At 64.1% G+C, this 20,388-nt stretch overlaps 1 protein-coding gene and 1 pseudogene across 2 annotated transcripts; both read left to right on the top strand.

The window, feature by feature from the left end:
- The first annotated feature begins 442 nt into the window (after positions 1 to 442).
- Positions 443 to 6,608, top strand: LOC101703473 (uncharacterized; annotated as a pseudogene). Its single transcript, XR_015451144.1, has 7 exons — positions 443 to 2,201; positions 2,285 to 2,408; positions 3,537 to 3,724; positions 4,107 to 5,190; positions 5,295 to 5,416; positions 5,949 to 6,030; positions 6,249 to 6,608. The product of XR_015451144.1 is annotated as an uncharacterized LOC101703473 (transcript).
- A 181-nt stretch (positions 6,609 to 6,789) lies between these two features.
- On the top strand, positions 6,790 to 20,247 carry Il3ra (interleukin 3 receptor subunit alpha). Its single transcript, XM_021246368.2, has 15 exons — positions 6,790 to 6,910; positions 7,388 to 7,448; positions 7,537 to 7,796; positions 9,005 to 9,080; positions 11,232 to 11,337; positions 12,293 to 12,516; positions 14,357 to 14,468; positions 15,399 to 15,531; positions 15,613 to 15,788; positions 16,784 to 16,905; positions 17,458 to 17,487; positions 18,175 to 18,286; positions 18,750 to 18,855; positions 19,381 to 19,462; positions 19,551 to 20,247. The coding sequence occupies exons 1-15, from the start codon at positions 6,891 to 6,893 to the stop codon at positions 19,614 to 19,616; spliced, it is 1,686 nt and encodes a 561-aa protein (XP_021102027.1). The 5' UTR covers positions 6,790 to 6,890; the 3' UTR covers positions 19,617 to 20,247.
- Positions 20,248 to 20,388: the final 141 nt, after the last annotated feature.

The following is a 20,388-nucleotide window of genomic DNA, read 5'->3' as shown; positions in this document are numbered from 1 at the left end:
GTGCTGGGAACTGGGTGCTGCCTCTGGGTGCTGAGTGCTAGGTGCTGCGTCTGGGTGCTGCATCTGGGTGCTGGGTGCTGCGTCTGTGTACTAGGTGCTGGGTCTGGGTGCTGGGTACTGGGTGCTTCATCTGGGTGCTGGGTGCTGCATCTGGGTGGTGGGTGCTGAGAGCCGATCCCGGGCTGTGTCCCTTGCAGGGGCGGCTCAGGACCGGGGCTCCCCCATCTCCCACCTGCAGCTGCAACCGAGGCTCAAAGTGCTGACCTGGAGCTGCCTGCCGGAGCCCGGCCAGCCCTCGGGCCTGCGCTCTGGACGCCCCGGGGCGCCCGCCCACCGCACTGTGCCCAGGGTGAGCCTGGGGCTGGGCTGGGGCCTGGGCTCGGCCCGGTGTCCCCCGGTCTGGGAGGGGAGGAGGGGCTCTGTGGGGCCGGGCGCGCAGTTCAAAGGGGGACGAGACTGGGCCGGGGGGCGCTCAGCGCTGCCTGCCCCGCAAACGCGAGGTCCTGCGTTGGAACGCCGGTGCCGGTGCCAGAGAAAGAGAGGAGGAGCAGAGCGAGCGGGACCAGAAGGCTGCGGAGCGGCGCACTGGGGGGCTGTCCGCGTCTCCACGGCTGTGGCCCGGTCGGTCGGTCGGTCGGTCGGTCGGTCGGTCGGGGCAGAGCCAGGGGCTGCAGAGGGCCGTGAAGCGGGGTCCGGGTGGGGCCTGGGGCGCGGGCCTGGCTTGGGGCGCGCAGAGGCCCAGAAAGCCCCGTCCGCCCCTGCTGCTGGACGCCTCCTTCACCCTGCATCCGGCAGCCTGAGCTGCGGCCTGGGCCCGAGTCGCCCGCTGCCTGCCGGCCCCGGCTTCCTGCTTCCCTCCTGCTTCCCTCCTGCTCTGCACCCCGCTCGCTCGCACGGCGGAGGCCCGGAGGGAGGAGCAGCGAAGGGCCCTGAGGCTGCGGGGCTTCCGTGTCTCTCCTCCGTGCTTCTGATCCTCGGGCACTTCGCGATCCTTTTCCTCCCGTTCTTCTTTGCGTTTCTTTTCTCTTCTTTTCGGTCCTGGGGCTCGAACTCAGACCTTATGGTTTCCGCTGTAGGAGTTTTCGCGGGGAATGTTGGCTCGACCCTAGAAACCACCCGGAAGGCCCCGCGCTTAGGTCCTCAGACTCCGCACCCAGGACTTGCGAGGTTTTCCTCTCTCCGCGCTTGTCCACCTGTCCGGAAAGTCCCCTCACTTCCTCTGCGTGCTCTTCATTTCTAGGCGTGAGAATTCCACTTGTGGGAAGGGCGTTTTGAGCTTTTTTCTATATTTTTTTCAATGAAGTTGCTCTTTAAAAAAATATCACCTCTGACCCAGGCGTGGGGGCGCACACCTGTCATCCTGGCACTCGGGAGGCTGAGGCAGGAGGATCCCTGGGAGTTCCAGACCAGCCTGGGCTGCGTGGTGAGATTGTCTGAAAGGAACAATTTTCCCCCTAAAATGTCCACGCACCCTGCTTCTCCCGCTCCTGTTTAGGGTCACAGTGTCCGAACCTGACCTGGCTTTTCGTCCACAACTGTGCTTCTCCCTTGGGCGACAGAAGAGATTCACCGTGACCTTGTAAATCTCCACATTTCTGCCAATCCCCACTCGGGCTTCCATTCCTATCTTTTCCTTTTTTTTCCTTTGGTACTGGGGATCAAACTCGGGACCTTGTGCTTATGAGGCAGGCACCGGAACCACTGAGCTAAATCCCGGGCAAGCCTTTTATCTTTCTGGTACCGGGGATCAAACTCGGGACCTTGCATTTGCAAGGCAGGCATGGCGCCACTGAGCGAACTCCCGGCCTGGCTTCTAGAATCTTGTAGAACCTCCAGAAGAGCCCGGGACTTTCCAGGAACCTCTAGAAATTTCCAGACTCTTATAGAACCCTTCGCACTGAGCCCCATGTCCAGCCCCTGTTGCTGTTTTTATTTTGAGCCAGGGCCTTGCCATGTGGCTGAGTTGCCCGGGCCAGGTTGGAACATGAGATCCTCCCGCCTCAGCCTCTCAGAGTGCTGGCGTGACAGGCGTGCGCCACGTGGGCTGAGGCAGGGCGGTTCCGTGGTCTTCCAGGCGCTGGACGAAGACACGTATTTCTGCTCCTTCCCCAACTCGGTCCTGCACCGCGGGGCCGTCTTCGAGGTCCACGCCGCCATGGGCAACGCCACCTTCCAGGAGACCCTGCGCTTCGACAACCCAGGTGACATGGGGCCCGGGGGGCCAGGGGCCAGGATCTGGCCCCGTGCCGCGCCGCTGAGGCCCTGGTCGCTGCATCCCAGGCAGGCCCCGGGGCCGGCGCCGCCAACCTGTCCTGCATCATCTATGACGTGCACGCCATGAACTGCAGCTGGGCGCCGGGCCAAACAGCCCCCGTGGACACCGTCTACCAGCTGTTCTGGTTCGACCCGTGAGTGGGCACCGTGGGGCGGGATGGGGTGGCCCAGGCCGGACAAGTGGGGTGGACAGGGGGCTGCCATCTCGGGTCCCTGGGTGGACAGGAAATAAAGGGGTGCGGATTGGAGACAATTCACCCAAGACGTGGAGTCCACTGCTGTGTCCATTAACAGAGGAACGGGTAAAGAGAATGCGATGGAATACTATACAGCCACAAACAGGGAAGGGGTTCAGGGCTGTGCAACAACACGGCAGGAAGCGGAGCTTGTGGTGCTCAGGGCCATAAGCCAGGTGTGGGAGATGAGTACTGAGCGGTGCTGGTCACAGGCGGAGGCCAAAAATGTGGAAGCCAGAAGCCGAGAAGAAAGTGGAGGTGACCAGGGACCGGGGAGGTGGGGATGCAGCGAGAGGAATCTGAGAGGAAGTCACCGCTCGGCAGGAGCAGGCAGCGGTGTGGGGCGGCCGGCTGTCCCCTCGGCTGCGAGGAGGCTGAGGCAGGAGGATCCCACCTTCCGACGCAGCCCGGGCAACCCAGCAACTCAGCCAGACCCGTCTCAAAATGAGAAATAAGAAGCGGCCAAGGACGGAGCTCAGGGCGAAGGGCCCGGGCTCCACGCCCAGTGCCGAAAAATCAAAAATTTACTAATGAAAACACGCGCGCGCGCACACACACACATGCACGCGCACGCAACCAAACCCCACGAAGAACACGGCCGGAAGATAATTCACCCGCGCCTGCCCAGTGGGTCTCGCAGTTTCATTTTCTTTATCTTACTTTTTCTCCTTTCCTTTCTTTTTTAAAAATGTGCTCCTGGAACTCACAGCTGCCGGCCGAGCTCCAGCCCCGGCCTGTTGGTGTTTTTATTGGCGGACAGGGTCTCGCCGAGTCACTCGGTGGCCCAGGCAAGGCTGGAAGTCGTCCTGCCTCGGCCTCCCGAGTGCTGGGATGACGGGCGCGCCCCGAAAGCCTGGTTCTGTGCCCTGTCAACAGCAGCAAGCTGGGCGGAAGTAAACAAAACTGGGCTGCTCTTCTTACAGCCAAGCACCCCAGCCTTGCAAGGGGCTGTTTTCGGGTTCAGGGCCCGCGCCCCAAACCCTCTCTGGTTTTCTCTGACTCTGCGCGGCCCTCTGGGCCCTCCAGGAACGACGCCGAGGCCGAATGCCTCCACTACTCCCTGGACTCAAAGGGGCTGCGCGTGGGCTGCCATTTCACCCAGCTCGGCCGGGAGCCCAAGACGTTGGGTAATTCCTTCTTCCTGGTCCACGGCACCAGCGGCGAGGCGACCATCCCGTTCCTGGACGCGCCACCCTTTGTGGCCTTTCTGATCGGTGAGACCATCGCTGCCTGCTTCAGCCTCTCCTGCTTCCGCCCCGGGGCAGTGTGCGGTGGAAAATCCCCACGGGGACAGGAGGAGAGGCCACCAGTCTCCCTGGGGTCCCACGAGGGGCAGGAAGATCAGCCGGGCGCGGTGGGCACGCCTGTGATCCCAGCACTCGCGAGGCTGAGGCAGGAGGATCTCCCCGAATTGGAAGCCAGCCTGGGCCACGTCGTGAGCTCAAGGCCCGGGTGGGCTGCACAGCGAGCGAGATTCTGCCTCGGAACGGCCGAGGAAGCCAGCCTGGGGCCGGGGGTCCTGGGAGCTGGGTCATTTCCGTCTCCGCGGCCGCGGCCGCTTCCGCCTGTTCGTGTTCCGGTTTGTGCGGGGGACAGAGAAGTAGAGCCCGCCCGCCAACGGCTCGGTCGGCCCCGCGGGCCCGGGCCTCGTCGTGTGCTGGCTGGGACAACCCGGCGCGGAGGTTCGAGCAGAGCCCGAGCACCCTGTACTGCGAGCTGGACGTCCGCAGGCGGGTACGGCGGCCGGGAGGCGGAGGCGGAGGCGGAGGCGGAGGCGGGCGATCTCGAGCTCTCTCCGGCTGCGGCCCGGCGGGTGTGGCGGGGAGAAAACGTGAACTACAAGGGCTGGGCTGGGCTGGGCTGGGCGGCGGCTCCGGACCGGGTCCCAGCACCGAGGACCGGGGCGGAACGGGAGCAATGGCGATGTTCCGGGAAACCGCGCTCCCAGGAGGCTGCGGGTCTGCGGCCACTGCCGGGGGCAGCGAGGAGGCGACTGCATGGCCCCCCGCCACCGCTCCGTCTCCCTCCCACAGGGCGCCGAGGCCGAGGCACCGCCCGTGAGTGCCCGCGCCCCGCCCGGCTGCCGCCCTGGGGGTCCTCGCTCGGCTCCCGGAGCCCCTCCTGCCTCAGCCTCCCGGGGAGCTGGGTCCCAGGCGCGCGCCTCCGCACCCGGCTCCTTCTCATGAGGAGACTTTCCTGTGGCTCTTGGGGTTCCCAGCCCGAGTCCTGCGCGCTGGGGCGCACCCGGCCCTGCGATCAATCGCTGGGTCACCCCGGGACCGAGCACCCAGCTGGCCCGGGCCGCTCCTGTCCCGGCTCCCGTTCCCGGGCGTCTGCGGGAGGTGGGGTTGGGGCTGAAGGTCCCCGCAGGTGCAGGGACCAGAAACGCAGCGGGGGGCAGCCCGTGCCGGCACCCAGCGCTCGGGTTGCACGCCGGGTGCTGGGAGCTAAGTCCTCCGCGCAGGTTTTCCAGCGGGGCCGGGAGCGGAACGCGCATGCGCTGGTGGCGGGGGGCTCGGTGCGCGTGCGCGTACGCCACGTGCGCGGGGCGGTGTGGAGCGACTGGAGCCCGGCGCGCGGCGTCGGTGAGCATACGCATGCGCCCGGGGTCCCCAGCCCGAGCCGAGGCCTAGCTGAGCCGAGCCGAATCGAACCGAGCCGAGCCCGAGCCGAGCCGAGCTGAGCCGAGGCGTAGGCCTGACCTGCGAGTTCCGCAGCCGCCGGGGCCGGGAAAGCTCCCGACCGACCGCGCTCCGAATGGGGCCGGACTGCGGCCCTTGCTGACCCCCACCCCCTCCAGGCCCGGACCAGGCCTACGGCAGCCTCACCCTGGCCCAGGTGCTGGCCCTGGTGGCGGCGGTGGCGGTGGCCGTGTGCACCGCGGCGCTCACGGTCGTCTGCAAAAGGTGGGTTTCCCAGCCTGGGCGCCGGCGCTCGGGGAGGCTGAGGCAGGCGCATGTCCACTCCAGACCCAGCTCGGGCCCCGTAGCGATTCGGCGAGACCCTGCGCAGGGTCTGGGTTCCACCCACAGACGTGCGAAGGAAAAGGAACGGGCAGGAAGCAGCCCGAGCAGCCTGGGCACGGGCGCACGCCCGGAATGGCAGCACTCGGAGGCCGAGGCAGGAGGATCTCAGCGAGCCCGCCGCCGCCGCCCTGCAGCCTGCAGTCCCACGGCCGCCCACGAGGTGGCGCTGCGGAGCCGCGCGCCGCTGACCCGGCTTTGATGTCCCCTGTGCTGCGGAGCTGAGATCCTCCTGCCTCACCCTGCCCGGAGGGGCTTAATATTGGGGTGCTTGGACACTCGGGGACACGCGACGCGGACCCCGCCCCCCTGAGCATGTGCCTGGTCCCCCCACTCGGGGGACACCCGGGACGGGATGCTGGGGCCCCTGGGGACGATGCCGTCCCAGCGTGTCCCCCGTTTGTCCCCTCGGCAGGTACGGGCTGCAGCAGCAGCTCCTCCCGCCAGTGCCCCACGTGAAGGACGAGCCGAAGGGCATCTTCAGGTCGGAGCAGGAGGTGAGCGGACCGGGCCTTTCAAGTCCACGTAGCAGGTGACACGGCCTCCCTGTTCCCTTTTCGCGGCTGTGTAATATTCCCCACACGGAGGGAGCTCATTCTGTTCACTCGCTCGCCCCCGCGTGGGCACCTGGGCCGTTTCTGCCTCCTGGCTGTGGGCAAGGGCTCTGTCCTTCGTCACCGCTGCGTTTCCCTCTGACGCCGTGTGTCCCTCCTAGGCCACCATGAAAGAGGCTGAGCCCTCGGCGGATCACCTGGAGCCGGACGGACGACATCCTCACGGTGGGGGAGACGCAGTGATTCTCCCGCCACGCCCAGGGTCCCCAGCGCCTGTCTGCAGGCCCGCTTTCTCCCTCTCCGCTGCTGCAGCACAAACAACGCCGTCTCGGCCGGGGTCCTGACTTCACTCCCGGGAGGCTGAGGCAGGAGGGTTCGCAAGTTGGGTGACTTGGCGACTCAGCCAGAGCCTGCCTCAGAGTAGAAAAATAACGGAGGGCTGGGGATGCAGCTCAGTGCGAGGGCCCTGGGTTCCGTTCCTGGGAAATACTGGAAATAAAAGGAGTGGACGGAAGGAAAAAGACAGCGTGAGACAAAACAAGATGAGAAAACCTCTGTCTGCCCGGTCTGCCCCGGTGTCTTCCTCCTCTACCGGGCGGGACCAAACCGGGGAGCCCTGCGCGGTGGCGCCCGCCTGTCAGCCAGCACTCGGGAGGCCGAGGCGGGAGCGTCTGCGGGGCTGAGGCCCGCCTGGGCTGCCTAACAGAGCCCTGTCTCCAAACAGGGAGCAAGGGAAAAGAGAGCTGCAGGCAGCCGCGGGGAGACAGCCGTGCGTGTTCGTTCTGGGCGAGCTCTGTAGTGAGATGAGCGCGTGTGCACGCAGGTGTGTGCGTGTGCGTGCGCGTATGTGTGTGCACCCGTAGCCACACGCCCAGGGCGGTCCCACCAGCTTCCCTGCGTCGCTAGGATCCCTGTATTTTTGCCGCTCAGAAATTTACAATGAAAGCAGAACAGCCCCTCTGCACACAGCAGTGCTGATCGCCGCTCCCACAGGGTCCCGGACCCCGAGCCGCAGCTGGGGCGGCTCCTGCCTCGGTTTCTCCTGGTGCCGGGGCTGAGGCCGCCGAGGCTTTCGTCCACTGTGGCTCTGGCTCGGAAAAGCCCGTGCCGGCCGCTTTCTGCTCCCGAGGCTCGGTCTGTGGTAGACCTGTTGCTGCTGAACACTTGGCGCTGGCTTTTTTTCTCTTTTGAGATGGGGTCTCGCTACCCAGCCCAGGCTGCCTGGAACTCAGGGCGAGCCTCCCGAGTAGGGGGTGACAGGCGGGCGCCACCAGGCCCCACTTACTGAGACGCTTCTCAGGGACGCCCCGTTCCTATCAGAGGGGACAGAGGCCAGTCCGCAGGACGATCTCACGTTTAAGGTAGCACTGTGATTTACAGAAGCGGGAACTCCGGGGGAAGGGAGGTTGGACTGGAGCAGTGCACGCCGCAAACACGTGTGCTCTGCAGACCGACCGCACAGCGCCCTGCAACGCCCCTTCCTGTGTGTGCATCAGAAGCGACCTGCCCAGAAGGTCCCGTTTCGTAAGAGGCCGCGGTCCAGATGAGAAGGATTTTGATTTCAAAACATCCCCAGCTTGCCCTGGCTGGGCCTGGGAGGGGCAGATAACGAACCACAGCGGGCCGAGCGCTTTCACGGTGGCAGTGACGCCAGGTCGAGTGTCGCAAGGCGGAGAGACAGGATCGCAGATTGGAGCCAGCCTGGGCAGGTGAGGGCCTTTAGGAGAGACCCTGAGGCAGGCAGGAAGCGAGCGGCCCTGCGGTTCATCCCGGGCCGAGCCAGGGTCCGAAACCGTCTCCCACCGATAAAGGGCTCTGTCTTGTCTTTCGGAAGCACGGGATGACACGCAGCTCTGCGCTCCATCCCAGCCCTTTGGCTTTTGATTTCCCGACAGGGGCTCGCCAAGCCCCTGCGTCGCCCAGGCTGGGCTGGAACTTGAGAGCCTCCTGCCTCAGCCTCTCGGAGCGCTGGGCTCACAGGCGCGCGCCCCCATGCTCGGCCGCGTTTTAAATAAACACGCTCCCCGGAAGACCCCAAGCTCACGGGCCCGGCTACGGTTGGACGACTTCGGACATCCGGGGAGCCGTGTCCTCGCGTCCTGTTCCCAGGGTCTCCCCTGCCCCATCTCTGTCCCCGAGAAAGACATCTGGGTGCATCCAGCAGTGGCCGGGAGGTGGGGAGGGGACCCCGGACCCTGCTGAGGAATGAACGGCCGGCCGGCGTGGTGGCACGTGAGTGTCGTGCCTCCCCCGGGAGGCTGAGGCAGGAGGATCCCCGTGGCCCGCAGCTGTGCCCTCCGCCCCTGACCCCCAGCCCTGGGGGAGGCTGTGTCCCTGACTCCGCTCAGCACACGATGCTGATTATGGCCAGGATGGAGGAGGACGGGTCCCCTCCCAAGCCCATCCTGTCCTTGAGTGTGCCCCTAAACTTTGTTCCCTGCTCCCGGCAACACCCGGCTCCTGGGTGCTGGCTGGCAATTGGTCCGGGTTCGGGTGGGATTCGGGAACCAAACCAGGAGCACGGTGCTGATGGAGAATGGGTGTGGTGAGGGAGGGGGCACTGGCAGCCACTTTGGTGTACAGAGGAAAAGTCAGACGGAGGAGAAAATCCCCATCGTCCTGTGCCAAGCCAGCCGGGCCTGGCCCCAGCCCCAGCCCCAGCCCCAGAGACCTGGCAGGAAGTTGCCCAAGTCCTGGCGGCGAGCGGCAGTTATAATTGTGTGGAACAGGAACTGGCGGTGGCAGATTGAGAACAGGAAAGCCGTGCCTTGGAAAGGGAGGACGTGCCTTCCAGGAAAGCCGCTTCGGAGGCCTGGCTGGCCCTCGAGCCCGGTCCCCGAGTCCCTACTGGGTGGCACGGCCGGGCGGGTGGAGCCACTGCAGGATACGGGGCCCTGAAGCTTCGGTTTCTGTTCAGGAAGGAATTTCCAGTAAGCAACAGAGAGGCGCTGAGGTGGGACAGGATCGGCACGGGACTCAGCTGTGACCCCAGGGTGAGCTGTCCCCTGGCAGGGGGGGGCCGGAGGCCCGGAGGGGTCGGAGCAAGGTATTCGGGAGCGCTGGGGTCCCCAAGGCAAGGGGTTCCAACCAGGCTGGGGTTCGGGGGGAGATGGCTAGGCAACATCAGCACACACAGGTGAGCACCCTCGCCTTCATTTCTGGGAGGAGACCCAGGTCCAACGGGGGCACTTTATGTCCCGAGCTGCTTCAAGGGCCAGGACGTCCTGGTGATGTTTGCAAAATGTCCCGGGGCTCGGGGGATGTGGTGAAGCGGATATCGCGGTGGGAAAGGGACTGAGGCAGCTCAGTGTCCATAACGGAGGAATGGATGGGGAATCCAAGCGCGGCCCACCTGTGGCGTGGAATATTACACAGCCATGAAAAGGAACACGGCCCCAGGTCCAGCCCCAAGGGGCTCAGCTTTCCCTAGGCCCAGAATTCGTACCCATAGCTTAGACCCAAGAAAGATGCAACTTGGTTCTTATTCATCTTTAAATTGCTTCATTTGCTCATTCTTCTGGAGGACCGGGGATGGAACCCAGGGCCTTTGCACTGAGCTCCATCCCCAGGCCCTTGTATTTTTTATTTTGAGGCAGGGTCTCGCTAAGTCATCCGTTGCCCCACTTGGGCTCAAATTTGAGACTTTCCTGCCTCAGCCTCCTGAGCAGCAGACACAGCACGCGCCACCACGCCCGGCCGATGTTGCTTCCAGGCCAGGAGGTGCTCCGTCCGTCCGTCCGTCCGTCCGAAGGGGGGCCTTCCCCAAGAGCCTGGGGCGCCACGCCCACTGAGTGCGGGGCTCAGCCGGTCCCAGGCGGGCTCCCTGACGCGCCGCCTCCCCAGCCCGCCTGGTTTTCCCTCAGACGCCACCGCGCTGTGGGCCCCAGGCTGCCCGCGGGCTCACGCTCCGTATGAAGCCCAGGCGGGGTTCACACTTGAGATCCCCCCGCCTCAGCCTCCCAGAGTGCGGGATCTCAGGCGCGCACCTCCGTGCCTGGCTGAAATTCTGCGTTTGTTTGGGGTTTCGCCACACTGGGAACTGATCGAGGCTCTTCACGCTGAGCTGCACCCCCAGCCCTCTGTTTGTTAGAGGCAGGGTCTCGCTGAGTTGCCCAGGCTGGGAGGGAGCAGCTGCTGGGGACGGCGGGTGCTGAAGTCCTGGAGCCTTAACAGGACTGGCTCCCCGCGGCTGGACTTTGGGCGCGGGCTCTGCAGCGCCCCCTGCGTCCCAGCGGCGGGGGGGGGGGTCCAGTCCCGGGGTGCGGGGCCCCAGGAAGGCACCGGCCGCCGGCGTCGGCCCAGGCTGGAGTCAGGGTGTTCGCAGCCCTGCCGGGCCGGTCCCCAGCTGCACCTGCAGCTGCACTGAGTTCCCGGCACTGCCCGGGCCGGCAGGAAGAGGCTCTGCCAGGGCAGCGGGGGGCGGCTTCCTCCCCGCTGGCTCCAGCGCTGGCGCCAGGCCCCGGAGGGAGCGGCGGCCTCAGGGAGACCCGGGAGGTCGCGGGCTTTGTCCTGCAGGTGCACGTGAGGGCGCAGGGACACACATGCGTGCACACTCACAAGACGCAGCTTTGCCCCCACGGGAATACAGTGTGTGCGCACACGCACGAACACGCACCCCTGTGTGCAAACAGAAGGCCTACACACACGTGCATGCACACAGCACAGCCGTGCGAGCACCGTGAGGTCATGCGTGTGTGCACACAGAAGTCCCCACGGACACATGCACAAGGACGCGTGCACACGCGTGCTCACACAGATGTGCCCGGGCAACACCTGCACGTTCACACACGGAGGCTAACGCAGAGCCACACAGACGTCAGACGCTCATATAGCTGCGTGCGTGCATACTCGGGAGCACACGCATGTGCACTGCACCGCGTACACACCCTGGCGCTCACAAGCACGCGTACACATGCACACATAGGAGTGTTAACACGGTGATGTGCTCGTGCGCACCCACGCACACATGATACACTCGCACACACGCACACATACATGTGGAGACAGGACGCACGCGCACACTCGCAGCTGCACACAGTACACGCAGCTGCACAGACGCACGGCGCCGAGCTGCACTGTGGCCGTATCCGCTCGCCCGCACGCATGCAGTGTCCACCCGTGAGCTCACTGTGCCCTCTCCGCAGGCGTCCCGTGTCTGGAGCGACAGCACCATGCCAGGCCCGTGGCTCTCGCCGCCGCTGCTGCTGCTGCTGCTGCCGCCCGCCTGCTGCCCGCGTCCGGCCGCCCCGGGTAGGCTCGGGTGCGGGTTGGGGGCTGGCGCTTCCCGAGGCACATTGCGTGGAGGCCCCGCCCACGGCCCAGCGTGACGGGAACTGGCCGTGTGCGGTCACAACTGCAGGCCCGGCCCCCTCGCGACAGGAAATGGTTTTGTGCGCGTTTCCCATTTTCCTACCTTCCGGGAAACCGAAAGGATCACAGGGCTGCGCTGGACTCCGCCGCTGATCCCCGATGTCCCAGGCCGGGATCCCAACCGCCGGACCTCGGGGTGCGGCCGGACTTGGAGTCCGGGTCTGCAAAGCTGTCGCTAAGTAGGCTGAGGAAGGGGGCGAGGCCGGGCGCAGGGGGACGGAATCCTGGGCTCGCCTGTGGTCCCCGCACTCTGGGAGGCTGAGGCAGGAGGATCTCCAGTTCCAGCCCAGCCTGGGCAAGGTGCCGAGCCAGCCAGACCCCGTCTCAAAACCAAGGAAAGGAAAAGAGACCGCAGAAGGCCCTGAAAGCTTCCGTCGCACGTATACAAAGTTTTCCAGAAGGAATGCAAACAAAGCCCCCAAATGCGAATGATGAAAAACCCCGAGAACTTTGCCCGGGGGGTTTCTAGGAGACACCCTCCTAAGTCAGGAGAAAACCCAGCCCCACACGGATGCGCTCCTCAGCCTGGTCTTGCTTCCTGAGCAAAGCTGCGGGCCCTGATAATGGACCCAGACAGCAGAAGTCTGCCGCTTCACCTTGCCTGAGGGAGGGTTTGGTGCTGGCTTCAGCAAGCTCGGGTGGGTCTTTGTGCTTTATCTTTGTGTGGTTTTTAAAAACTTTATGTTACCGTATTTATGTGGGTTGTGTGAGTCAGGCCCTCGCTATGGAGCCCAGGCTGGCCTGGAGCTCGCAGCGATCCTCCTGCCTCAGCCTCCTGCGTGCCGGCTGTGTTTGGAGAAGGCCCCAAGCTCCTAACCCCAGTCCCTCCCTGCAGAGCTTGGTGTGCCCATCGGGAACCTCCGGGTAGAGCCGGGCAGCAGGAGGCTGACCTGGGACCTGCTCGGGAATGCGTCGGGCATCGAGTGCTTCAAAGACGGCAGCACCTGCCTCATGGTAAAGCGAGTCCCCAGCACCCAGCCCGGGCTCCATCCGGGTGGACGCAAGTCGGGGTCAGAGCCACTGGGTCCCACTGCCGACCCAGCTGCGGGCTCAGACCAGGTGACTTTGACTGAGGACGCCTCCCATCCCGTCCCGGAGCTGCAGGCCCCAGGTCCAGTGTGGGCAGCGCACGCTCCTCCCAGGCCTTGTTCCTGGGCTCCGCGTCCTCACAGGCGCGTCCCTCTGTGTGTCCGTGTCCTCCATCCTCTGCTCAGGAGGACCCAGCCCTGGGGTCGGGGCCACCCTGGGGACTCAGTTTACCCTCACTGGCTCTTTAAGACTCTCTCAAAACACAGCTGCAGCCTGAGGTCCTGGGGTCAGAGAGTCAATCAACAAACACCCAGGAACACAACTTGGCCCACATGAAACCCCAGGTCTGCCCTGTCCATCCGCAGGTTTGGCACTTCCAGGGTTCAGGCCTTCCATAGACTCCAAGAGGAAACAAGATTAGGTTGGATTCTTATTATACAACAAATGTCAGGGTAAATCCAATATGCTACGATCTAGACATTCCTCCTGACCGGAAGGGTGTTGAGGAAAGCACAGGGCAGGTTTTGAGGATACTGAAATGCGGACAGCAGGTAGCTCAGCGGTGAGGGTCTTCTCGGCAGGAGGCCTGGCTTCCATTTCTAGGGTGGAAAGGGGGGGGACAGGAGGAGGAGGGAGAGAGAGAGAGAGAGACAGAGAGACAGAGACACAGACAGAGACAGACACAGAGACAGACAGAGACAGAGACACACAGAGACAGAGACAGAGAGAGACACAGACAGAGACAGAGAGAGAGGGGAAGGGTCCAGCCACGTGTGGTGTGGGCAGCAGTGGCAACACCCGTAATCCCCACACTCTGGGAGGCTGAGGCAGGAGGATCTAAAGTTTGAGCTCAGCCTGGGCAACTTAGGGGCTTGGTGAGATCCTGCCTCAAAACAAAAACCAAGAAGGGCTGGGATTGGAGCGCAGGGTGAAGGCCCTGGGTTCAATCCCCGGGACATAAAACAAAAGGAGCTCGGCCAGACTGCGGTCTTTTCCGGTCCCGTGTCTTCCTCAGACACACGGTACCTCGGACACCATGACGGATGCCTACGGAGCGCCGGCCAGGGAAAAGCCACACCCACACGCAGGGCGGGAGGCCGCGGTGTCAGCTTCCACGGAGCCCTTCATCACGGTCCCATCTCTTGCATCGCGATGACTTTTATTACCCTAATCCCTAGAAAAGTAGATTTCCCTATGTTCCTTTTCTGCCAGTTAATTATTTATTTCACAGTGCTGTGGACTGAATCCAGGGCTTTTCCCGAGCAAGGCAAACACGCTATCACTGAGCGACACCCGCCGCCGTGTTCATATTTTATCCTGAGATTAAAGTCTCATCAAGTTGTCCCGGGAGGGCCTTGAACTTGAAATCCTCCTGTCTCAGCCTCCTAAAGAGTTAGGCTGACATACAGCACCCGGCTATTTCAGGGTTCCTTGTGACAGGAGATACTTTCACGAAGGGTTTTGTAGAAGTCAAATAGTTTTCATTTCGAGTTTTCACTCGTATATATGTGTAGCATCTGACTTTGTGTCTGCGGCTTTCACTGGACCACAGGGCTACCTGGACTTAGCTTAAAGCAGCCACTATTTTTTTTTGTTTTGGTCTTGGTGGGAGTTTTTTGAGACAGGGTTTTGCTATATAGTCCAGGTGGCCTTGAACTCACTCTGTAGTCCGGGGTGGCTTCGAACTCATGGGGATCCCCCTGCCTCAGCCTCCTGAGTGCGGGAGTCCCAGGTGTGTGCGACCACGCCTAGCAATCCAGATGCTTTGGTCGCTCCCTGGGGTCGACCAGAGCCGGTCAGTGCCCAGCTGATTCGGTGGTCAGATGAACTCTTGTCTGCATCCTCTCCATGTTCCTGGTGTCTCCCTCAGGCATATGACAAGTACTGCCACTACAGCACGATGTCCTTGTGCACTGTGACAAACTACACGGTCAAGGTGACCCAGCCGGCGTTCTCAGCTTGGATCCTCTTTCCTGAGTCAGGTGACGGAAGAGGAGGGGTTGTATTGGGCTCATGATCTCAGAGGGTTCAGTCCATGGTCAGCTGCTCCAGTGGTCTCAGACGGTTCAGTCCATGGTCAGCTATTCCAAGGGGCTCAGGGGGTTCAGTCCATGGTCGGCTGCTCCAATGGTCTCAGGGGGTTCAGTCCATGGTCAGCTGCTCCAGTGGTCTCAGGGGGTTCAGTCCATGGTCAGCTATTCCAAGGGGCTCAGGGGGTTCAGTCCATGGTCGGCTGCTCCAGTGGTCTCAGGGGGTTCAGTCCATGGTCAGCTGCTCCAGTGGTCTCAGGGGGTTCAGTCCATGGTCAGCTATTCCAAGGGGCTCAGGGGGTTCAGTCCATGGTCGGCTGCTCCAATGGTCTCAGGGGGTTCAGTCCATGGTCAGCTGCTCCAGTGGTCTCAGGGGGTTCAGTCCATGGTCAGCTATTCCAAGGGGCTCAGGGGGTTCAGTCCATGGTCGGCTGCTCCAGTGGTCTCAGGGGGTTCAGTCCATGGTCAGCTGCTCCAGTGGTCTCAGGGGGTTCAGTCCATGGTCAGCTATTCCAAGGGGCTCAGGGGGTTCAGTCCATGGTCGGCTGCTCCAATGGTCTCAGGGGGTTCAGTCCATGGTCAGCTATTCCAAGGCAGGAGCATCATGGTGGACGGGCGTGGGAGTGCTAAGATGCCCATCCCACATCACAGTGGCCGGGAAGCATTTTATGCTATAGTTGGCAGCATCCTGCACACACTCTTAGAATCCATTTTTGTACAGGTGACCATGCAAAGGTCAAGGCCCAGGGTCAAAGGCCAAAGGCCCAAGGGTACTGGGATCCCTCTGAGTTATTTCTCACAGCTGCAGGTACAACCCCAATGACCTTGAAGGGGACAAGGGGGTGTCCAGGGCTCACTGAGTTCAGGTCTTTCCAAGTCCAGGTAGCAATGCGGAGGCAGCAGCCAGGGACTTGAAGTGCAAGATTTTCGACGGGGGCCCCATGGTCTGCAGCTGGGCAGTGGGCACCGGGGCCCCGGGAGACGTGCAGTACCAGCTGTCCTGGAGGAACCTTGAGTGCGTGGGGGCCACGTGGGTCGGGGGCGTGCTGGGCACGGGCAGCCGTCTGTCAGGTGTGACCTGGTCTCCCTGTCACAGATCAGAGGAGGAGGGCGTGTGTCTCCGTTACAACACGGACGCCCAGGGCAGGAACATCAGATGCCAGTTCGATCAAGTCCGTGCGCTTCCCGAATTCATGATGATCACAGTGAACGGGAGGAGCAATGGCTTCCGTGTGCCCTGCACAGACTTAAGCATCGAGTTGGCAGCCATTGGTCAGTGCGACGTGGGAGTCGGCCTTCCTGGGCACACCTGGGGCCCCTTAGCCCTGCCTGGCAGCACAACCAGGCAGTGGGAGGTGAAGAGGGCATCGGGACCCACCATGCCCTGGGCCCGCTATGGGCACAAGTACAGGTTGGGAGCTCAGCAAGAGAAGCAGCTGCTGGGCCCTGTGAGTAACAGGAGAAACAGCTACAGTGAGCCTTTGCAGATGTCAACCAGGGCCACATGTACCTGTGAGCAGCTACCTCAGTCCACCAGGGCCGCCACATGCCATCCCACAGCCCAGGCGGCTGACACACAGCAGGGCTTGGTGCCCAGTCCTGAGGGCTGAGGTCCAAGGTCCAGGCGTGGCAGAACCCGTGTCTGGTGAGGCTGCTTCCCGGGTCCCAGGTGGCGCCTTCACTGTGTCCTCACCTGGTGGAAGGCGGGGGGCTCTCTGGGGTCTGTGAGGAGGACGCGGATCCCATCCGTGCGGCTCCACCCTCAGGACCCCAGCACCTCCCAGATGGAGGAGGAGATGGAGGGGGAGGAGATAAAGTACTAAAGAAAAGCCAGACACTGGGAAGCAGAGCCAGGTCTTTGTGAGAGGGAGGAAGCCCCAGGAAGGTGGGCGGGGAGGGAAGGCGATGCTGAGGGAATGAAGCTGGGTTCTGTGCATGCAGCAGCTGCACAGGAGGAAGACAACCCTTGGGTGCCGCATACACAGACTCAAAGGAAAAACAGCTGGACGAGGTGGCGTAGGCCTGTCAGCCAGCATTCAGGAGGCTGAGGCAGGAGGATCAGAGTTCGAGGCCAGCCGTGGCTGCACTGAGACCCTGTGTGAAGAGAAACAGAGACAGAGAGAGGGAGAGAGAGACAGAGAAACAGAGAGAGAGGGAGAGAGAGAGACAGAGAGACAGAGAGGGAGAGAGAGGGGAGAGAGAGACAGCGAGGAGCCGTCCAGCAGACCGGAGGCTTCTGCCCTGCGGCTCACAGCTCTGTCCCCCAGCAGAGACTCTCCTGCCCCCCAACATCAGCACCGAGTGCAACCGCACCCACGTGCACCTGTCCTGGCTGCCGCCGCGGAGCCACTTCCGGAACAATTTCAAGTACGAGCTCCAGACCGAACAGGTACGGGGTCCTGAGTGCGAGGCTGTGCCCGGCTGAGATGTCACCCACGGGATGCAGGCGTGGCGTCCCCGCGCTGAACCAGGGTCCGGGAACAACGCCCGGGGGTCGGTGAAGAGGAGCTGGGTGTGCGGGAGGCCAGGGCAGGAGGGAGAGACTCGGACGCGACGCGGGTGTGCGCGGCCCCGCAGCGATGGTGCTGGTGCTGGGGAGCGGGGCAGCGCCGGTCCGCTCCTCATTCTGCAGAGAGAACTTTATAGAAGCAGCTGCTCGTGAACAAGCCCGGAGTGCGGGCCCTGCGCTCACCGCGGCGCCCCCGTCGGCTCGTTTTATTCTTACTTATTTTGGTTCACTTGAGTCAGGCTCTCACCTCATAGCCCAGGCTGGCCTGGCACTCGTGGGGACCCTCCTGCCTCGGCCTCCCTCGTGTGGGGATCACAGAGGTGCCCCGTCGCGCTCCGCTCCTGCACTGGCCTTCTAACTGCAGCACGACCTTGTCTGACCCCCTGAATGTGGGCTCAGGCACCCCGAAACTGGCTGGCTTTTGTCTTGCAGATCCCGGGCGGCTCTCCAGTCCCTGTCAACGTGAGTGAGGCCCGGGCCTGCTGCTCTCCCTCCCTGGCCTGGGGCATACCCCTGACTCTGTCTTATGTGCCTGTCTCATCAGCACAACCTTTAATTTTCAAAGAAGACTCTGGGCCGGGGATGCAGCTCAGTGGCACCGCGCCTGCCTTGCAAGCGCGAGGTCCTGAGTTCGATCCCTGCTACCAGAAAAAAAAGCAAAGCAAAAAAAAACAAAACCCAAGCAAGAAGACCCCACTGCCACGTTCTGGGGTTGGGACGTCTTTTGGGGGACCCCTCTCCTTTTGGGGTTTCTCCCACGGCAGGACGGCCCGGCTGGGGTCATCCTTGGCAGGGACCATGGGCTCTTGATCTTGTGTCACTGTCTCCACCCCGGTGACAAAACGCCAGATAACCCAGCAGGGAGGAAGGGCTGACTGACCCGGAGAGCCAGGGACAGACAGGGACCCTAATATACCCGCCCAGGCCACACCCCATGACCACACTTCCTCCCCGAAGCCCCGCCTCTTAAAGGGCCCGCATCTCCCAGTGGCACCATGGGCTGGAGACAAAGCCCTGGACGCATGAGTGCTCGGAGGCTCCCGTGGTAGATCTCGGGACGAGGGACCCAGCTGGGCCCCACACGGCTCCAGGGTCCCCGCTCCCCCAGCTGCTGTTTCCTTCTTTGCTGTTCCTTCGCACGCACGACAGAGCCTCAGCACGAACGAGTTCCTCCTGCCCAACCCTGGGCGGTGCACCGTGCGGATTCGAGCGCGCTATCGGTCCAACAGGTGGACGGCGTGGAGCCCGCCCCAGGCCTTCGGTGAGCGGCGTCTCGGCCCGGCGCTGTCCGACCCGGAGACAGGGGGCCGCCCGGCCTCAGCGCACTGAAGAGGGGATGTCACGCTTCCGTTTGTGTCCCGCCAGGTCCTGGGCCCACCAGGGACCCGCGCCTGGCCCCGGGGTCACCGGGTCCCCAGTAGAATCCACAGACCGGCCCTTTCCCGGCCTGGCTCACCCACGCCCTGGCTGTCCGCACAGGCCTGTCGTGGGAGGCCCGGGGCCCAGGAGAAGGGACCAGTGGCGCCTTAGGACAAGGGGTCCAACCCCTCCTCCGTGGCCCTGGGGCCCAGCACGCTGAGGTCCGGGCGTCCTGGCCGGGCTTCCTGCACAGGCTCCAGGGAGGCCCTCCTGCCTCTGCCTCCTGCATGAGACCCTCCCGTCTCCGCCCCCGCGGCTCCTCCGCCCTCTGGGGCCCGCGTCTCTGAGCCCGGCGTTTCCCCCAGGCTGTGACCGGGAGGAGAGCTCGCAGCAGCAGCGGCTGTGGCCCGCGTCCGTGCTGGCGGCGCTGGGGACGCTGCTCCTGGCGGCGGCGGCCTTGCTCCTCTGCAGGTGAGCCCGCCGGGCAAGCTGGAGTCCGGGCCCGCTTCCGGGTGCGGGCGGAGGGGGCTTGGGGGGACCTTCTGGGCCAGGCGGAGCGGGGTCCCGTGCGCTCCCGCGGGAGAAGGCGGCAGCCCGGGCTCCTCCGGGGCCCGAGCCTGAGCCCCCCCAGGCCCCAGCCGGGTTCGTTCCCGCCTCCAGGGCGCCTTCCTGTCCCCGGGATTAATTTCCGGGACCCGTGTCTGTCGCCCCTGGGTGCTTTCACATCATTTAAGGAAGGGGAGCACCGCGACTCCCGCCTACCAGGAAAAGGAAGCAAGGCAGCGGGGGGGGGGGGGGGGCGGGCGGTGCACGGCGGTCGGCACAGGACGCTGGAAGGCTGAGGCAGGAGGGTCTCAACTCCCAGGCCGGCCTGGGCGACTCAGCCAGACAAGCGCAGGGAGGGAGGCCAAGGCGGGTGGGCAGGGGTGGCCTAGGGGAAGGGGCCGCAGGGGTAAGCTGTGGTCCTCTGCGCTGCACACACCGGCCCCCCGGCAGGCGCGCGCTCCTCGGCCGGCTGCTGCCCCCGCTCCCGCCCATGAAGGACCCCCTGGCGGATGCCCCGCAGCGCGCGCAGCTGGTAGGTGGCCGTCCCCGCGCCCAACACAGGGGGCTCCAGGGCAAGAGCGGTGCTGGGCCGCTCAGCGCTCCCGCCCGCCCGCCCGCAGATGCCCTGGGAGGCCGGGCTGGAGGACTGCCCGGTCAGCGAGCTGCAGGTCCTGCGGCGGGAATGAGGCGGCGACGCGAGACCGAGAAGGAAGGAAGGGGCGACGGCGAGACGCTTGCCCTGGCCTCGGGAGCGGGACATCACCCCCCCCCCCCAGGGCCTGCAGGAGGCGCGCTCGGGAGGCAGAGGCGGGAGGATCGCTGCGTCGGGCCTAGCCTGCGCTCCACGGAGGCCAGTGCGCGCAGTACAGCTAGACCCTGCCTCAAAAGCTAAAATAAAGCATTGAAGGAGGAAAAGGGCTCTGGCGCGGGCAGTGGCCGGAGGGGATCAGACCAGGCGCCCTCCAGGAGCAGCAGCCAGTTCAAGCCCCCACCTGGGCTTCGGGCCGCGGGGCCTGCACCCGCCCAGACCCCCCACCCCACAGCCTGTGTAGCCCGAGGCCTCTGCACTGCCCACAGCCTGGCCAGAAGGGCTAGCAGTGGACCTCGGTGCAGAGCTCAGCGCGCTCCTTCGCAACGCAGAAATCCGAGCCCTGGGCGGCTGGGGCTGAGGATCTGCAGTGAACAGAGCAGCTCAGCGGGACGCTGATCCGAGGTTAAACAGGAGAAAGGGCTGGGGGGGACGCAGCTTGGAGCGAAGGCCCCAGGTTCAATTCCAAACGCAAAGAAAAAACCCAGGGAAGCCCTGGGCGGCAGAGCTGGACCCTGAACTGTTGAAACAGCGCCGCCTGCCGTTGGCCGCCACCCTTACAGGGCCTGGGCTTCGGGGCCGCACAGGGCAGGGAGCTCCCGGGCACACGGAGCACACGCCGGGCATACACTGGGCACACGGAGCACACG

This window comes from Heterocephalus glaber, unplaced genomic scaffold (assembly GCF_053883595.1).
Source record: "Heterocephalus glaber isolate CG9 unplaced genomic scaffold, H.glaber_assembly_v1.0 deba00001204, whole genome shotgun sequence".
Taxonomy (NCBI): domain Eukaryota; kingdom Metazoa; phylum Chordata; class Mammalia; order Rodentia; family Bathyergidae; genus Heterocephalus; species Heterocephalus glaber.
This window is presented reverse-complemented; position numbering and strand designations above follow the sequence as displayed.